General features: G+C 36.0%; 1 protein-coding gene across 2 annotated transcripts; it reads left to right on the forward strand.

The window, feature by feature from the left end:
* Window positions 1-2,157: 2,157 nt before the first annotated feature.
* Window positions 2,158-4,623, forward strand: LOC127875717 (interaptin-like). Of its 2 annotated transcripts, none has more exons than XM_052420566.1 (2): window positions 2,158-2,860; window positions 3,461-4,623. In XM_052420566.1, exons 1-2 carry the CDS (start codon window positions 2,158-2,160, stop codon window positions 4,621-4,623), a joined length of 1,866 nt encoding a protein of 621 aa, XP_052276526.1. The 2 variants fall into 2 exon arrangements, with proteins under 2 accessions (XP_052276526.1, XP_052276525.1); XM_052420565.1 differs by having other exon boundaries at window positions 2,158-2,404; window positions 2,705-4,623.
* Window positions 4,624-5,423: the final 800 nt, after the last annotated feature.

Below are 5,423 nucleotides of genomic sequence, written 5' to 3' on the forward strand. Positions count from 1 at the left end.
TGGATGGATGGATGGATGGATGGATGGATGGATGGATGGATGGATGGATGGATGGATGGATGGATGGATGGATGGGTGGATGGATGGATGGATGGATGGATGGATGGATGGATGGATGGATGGATGGAGGGATGGATGGAGGGATGGATGGAGGGATAGAGGGATGGATGGAGGGACAAACGAATGAACGAATGGACGCACGAATGCACACACGCACTCATGAATGAATGAATGAATGAATGAATGAATGAATGAATGAATGAATGAATGAATAAATAAATAAATAAATAAATAAATAAATAAATAAATAAATAAATAAATAAATAAATAATTAATTAAATGAATCCATGTTCTTTTTACAATTTTTGTTTATTATTTTTGGTATTGCATACTTAAATATAATTTAACTACAAACAAATCATATTTTTTTTTCAAAATTATGAATCTTTTGTAGATTTCACAGGTACGACAAATAAACCCGCGGTGACAAGATTCGCTTCAGTATGTAATATATTTAATCTTAAAATGTTCCAAATTCCTTGAATCAAATATATATGCACTCAGGTAAATGTCAACTACCCAGTTGTGTGTCTTGATTTCACGCTCAACCATATGACCAAACACAAATAAAAAATTGAACAAAACAACACGCAAATGAACCAACTAAAACTAAACTTAAATGTAGGTCCACGGGTAATACAAAGCTAAGACATTACAATTTAAGCCAGAACAGTGATAGTGGTGTTTAAAATGATTCAATCTGGATAAAATTGATTGAAATCATATCCAGTACGCCGGTCAAAGCAAGACTTCCACTGATTTTTTCGCAAAATGTTGTTTAAGGGATAAATGATCAGGCCTAGAAAAAAAAGAGGATGGCATGAATTGGATACATGCATGTGATTTTGTATTTTTAAATCTTGTCCTCCATCTGAAATTTAAATATATGAAGATCATCGTAATTAAGGTAATACGGAAATTTAAAATTTATTTTTGCCACCCATTTTTACCAAAATATACATATCTGTCATATAGTCTAGCACTCCAATTGTCGAAAAATCATCAAAATTGTTTTTTTTTTATTATGCTTGCAGATGAATTTCTGTGACTTTGAAACTCCAGTATATGTGCTTTTACAATTTAAACTACACTAATTACACCAATCCGATAGGTTCCCATTATAATACTGCCAACTTTCAAACAATTTTTTGTCTGGCCTTTCCTTTTCTTGTTCCAAGGTATAATTTTAAAGACCGATATGTCGTCTTCCAATAATTTCAATACAATTCAGACACCTGTACAACCGTCGTTTGGCAGCCATATTTCGACAAAGCATTTTTCGACAAAAGCCCCATACAACATAAAACACGCACTTAAAGTTTATATTTTAAGTTAGAATGTAATTTATGTCATCAAAATACTCAAGAAACATATATGATATCAGAAATAGCCCCATTATACAAGTCTCAGATTGTTAAATGGCTTTTATGCAAGAAGAGAAAAAACTCTTTAGAAATTACGCACTACGGAAACTCGATGTTTTAGTGGAATGTAACCTAAGACGAATCAAAATGTGAAGGGCAGACGAGAGCGGACGTGAAAAAATTTAGGAGAAATTTTATTGAATTTTTAACAAGTTTTATTGACTTTTAGGCAATTTTTATTGCCGCCAACATCAGTTATAACTGTTTTACTTTTTAATTCAGTGTTCTTATTAAACAACGAGTGGTAATGTGGTGATAAAGAGTGAAATAAGACTTTCTTGGTCTGTCGCGGGCGGCGTGGCCTGGCAGCCATCTTGAAAAAGTGGAAAATTTTCAAACAAAACAGACATTGTGAATAGCAAAGTGGATGTAGCCTCGAAATGAACGACTGATTATAGGGAAGTAGAAACATTCCAATACTTTTAAGAAAAATCTAGTTGTTTTTACGAAATTTTTAACTTTTAACCGTGGACATAAACTGCTACGTTGTCTAAACTTTATAGAACTTTGCATAGCAAACAAAGGAGTACGTGCATTTTTACAGCTGTCGTCTTAACAGCTTTTACTGTAAATAGTTATTTTAGCATTTTAGAAAAGTTTTATTGGGTCTTAAACCTGAAAGTCACTTAATCATAGGCAGGCTTGTATTTTATAATCTTATGCTCAACACTCAATGCCGTATTTTTATCTATATCTCTGTCTAAGCTTCTTCTTAGCTTATTGTGTGCATAATTCTGTGGTGGAGTTCTCGCCTACTGATATGGCAAGCATGGCGCAGACTGTGAATATAGCTCAGAGGAAAAGGACAACTGGCACAAGGTCTGCAATTGATAAGAGGCTGCAGTCTCCAAGCAACTCTCCTGGAGGTCAGACACCGGGCAACATGCAGAGGTCCACTGAATACAACCTCACGGTGAACGGTAACTTAGCAAAAAAGTTAGAGGCTGCGAATCGCACTCAATGTATTGAATGTGAAGTAACTGGAGGAGGCTTTGTTATAACAGCCGATTTAACTACTTTTGAGCTCTTGAAAACTGTCTCATTATACTTCTATGGAAACGAACCAGGGGTCAAAAATGAAACTACCATTGATACAACATATGATAAATCTGGAAAAAACATTGTCATGTACGCCATAAGGCATACCAGTTATACTCTGAACATCTATAACACTCGTAGTAGATTTCTGATAAATGGAAAGAATGTACCTTTGTTTATAGACGATCATTTGAAACAGATTCAGCGGTTGGTTCAGCAGGTTCGAGTAGATGGCAGGCCAGTGGACGTTGCCAGTACCAACAAGCAGTTGGCGGAAAGCATTGAGAGCGCGATGAGAGTCAATAAGCCAGCAGGTTGTGTCAACCAGAACACTACAAGTAAGACTAGATTATCCATTCAAAAAAGTGCAGATAACACTGTATCAACAGACAAAGTTAAAGAAAAATGGCCGTGTATTAAATGTAAAATAAATGTAAAAAATGGTGTTGAATGCTCTAAGAACCATACAGGGAAAAGTCATTGGATTCATTATAACTGCTTGAAACGTGGTGGTGTGAGTGAAGAAGAATTGAAAAACCTTATGAGCCAGTCCCAAGAGACTGCCTTTACTTGTGTGGTGTGTATTAAACATATGGAGTCACAGGTAAACGTTGAGAATTCTGTTAATTCCACAAGCAATACAAAGACAAAAACTAATGATACCCAGAAAACAAGTGATGACACAAACCCAATAACATACCAGCAATTGTTAGTAATCCCTTCAAGAAAAAGGTTTGCATTAGAGGATAGTGTGAAAGCACTAGTGCTGGAAGAATCAAATCGAAATGAAACCCCAGAAATAACTGAAACCTGTTATGTATGCAGCAAAACAATTCTTTCAAATGAAACATGTTGTGACATATGTAACGCAATATGTCACCTTGAATGTGTTAATTATGACTCTGTAAATCTTAAAGTCACCTGTATATCATGCATAGGAACAACTGAACAGCTAGACGCAGCGTCCCAAGAGGATATGGCAGAACAAGTAAACGATGGTAGAACCCAATCTGTAACGGCAACAGCTCCAGATGCTAATCAGGGCGATCAACTGAAGGCAGCTCAAGGTTTGAAACAAAAAGAACAAAAGTTAAAAAAACTAGAAACCGATTTAAAGATAAGGGAGAAAGAAATAAGCGAAGCAGCAAAACATAGACCAAAATTAGAAAATCATATTAAGAAACTTGAGGCCAGAACTGAAGAACTCGATAGACTTAACAGAACATTACTTGATAAAATTGAATTCTTAGAGAACCAAATTGAAACTCTTAAAAAGACAGCACCAACCGTATCATCAAGTACAAATAAGTGTTCTAACCCAGCTTTGACAGAGAATGAAAAGCTCATGGACTCTATTCATAGTAAAGTAACCAACTTTATTCTAAAACAGATCGATAAGCAACTCGAAAATCTCGATTTGAATAAGGGTGTGTCCCCCACAGTAACTTCTGATAACGAAACAAGAACATCACATGTACAGAATAATGAACCATTTAAAGATAGAGATTCTTCCGAGCGCATCTTTAAAATTAATAACATTAGAAGTCGATATGCACACAATGTTAATAACAGTATTGTAGATCGTGCTGAAAAGGGACACCAGAGAGCACAACATCAAAGGAATAGTGAGAACAGGCTACATGGCGACATCATACTCCCAGAAGGTTACGTGGCAGTCCCCAGGGACCAGGTGTATGCTACAACCCAGGGTCGACCCATATGTAAGACACAGACGCAAAGGGAGTCAAGTAAGACTAGTGTCAAGGCATCCCTTAAGGCACCCAACATTACAACTCAGGAAAACTTTAATAACTCAAATGCACCTGAAAGCAATAATTCCACTAAGGACACTGTGAATTATAGACATGAAAACAGTTGTGAACCACTGGATCTCTCCACAAAGAAAGACTATGAATCAAACAGAGTACAAATAGTTAATTGCCAACAAATCAATCAGAATCTAACCATGTATAGAAGTGACAGCTGCATAAATAATATAAAACCTTCATTGGACGAGAATATGAAAACAACTACAAGTAACAACCAGAATAAGCAAAATTCTTTTTTGTACAGAAGCGCCAGTTGCATAGATCTCACATAGCTAAAGTTGTACAACAACACGAAGAAATTGATAAACTGAGCTTTGTATCTTTTAATTGTAAAGACGTAACAACTAGTGTCCTTGCTGTAAATAAACTGTTGGAAAATGCACACTTTTTACTACTTCAGGAGACGTGGCTTTTTGAATGTAATACATATAAATTAAGCGAAATAGGTCAAAATTTATGTTTTGTGGCTAAGGGCGTGGATCTATACAACCCTATCTCTCCAGTACAAGTACCCAGAGGCTATGGAGGTGTCGCCATCCTGTGGAAAAAGGACATGGATCATCTTGTCACCAAACTGGACGAGGGTAACCAGAGAATACAATGTGTTGAAATAGCTACAGAAGATAATAGATTCCTAGTAGTATCAGTATATATGCCTTCAAGAAACACTCATCAATCAGAAATAGAATTCCAAGAATGTACGGACCAGCTTAGAGAAATTATAGTTAAATACAGCGTATCGCATGAAATCATCATAGGAGGAGACATGAATACAGATTTATCAACACAAGCGCCGATGTTAGGGAGAACAGCATACTTAAACGAACTGATCCTTGATTTTGGCTTACATTATGACATTTCTGGGAAAACATTCACAAACTCGCAAAACGTTGAGTGTACGGAGATTGATTATTTTTTGATAAAAACCCATGAAAAGGACAAATACACTAAAAAAGTAGTGTTAAATAACATAGACGTTAACATCTCGGACCACCACCCGGTGCAGATTTCTGTGGCGACACAACTTAGGCGAAAGCGTCAAATTAAAGATATTACAATAAATATACTGAAG

This window comes from Dreissena polymorpha, chromosome 1 (assembly GCF_020536995.1).
Source record: "Dreissena polymorpha isolate Duluth1 chromosome 1, UMN_Dpol_1.0, whole genome shotgun sequence".
NCBI classification, from domain to species: domain Eukaryota; kingdom Metazoa; phylum Mollusca; class Bivalvia; order Myida; family Dreissenidae; genus Dreissena; species Dreissena polymorpha.

Excerpts from the sequence above, each read along its gene's own strand:
- LOC127875717 (XM_052420565.1), top strand. The coding sequence starts at position 2,158 with ATGCCGTATTTTTATCTATATCTCTGTCTAAGCTTCTTCTTAGCTTAT. Across the intron at positions 2,405-2,704 it reads ATACAACCTCACGGTGAACG|ACGATCATTTGAAACAGATT; the intron begins GTAACTTAGCAA and ends CTTTGTTTATAG.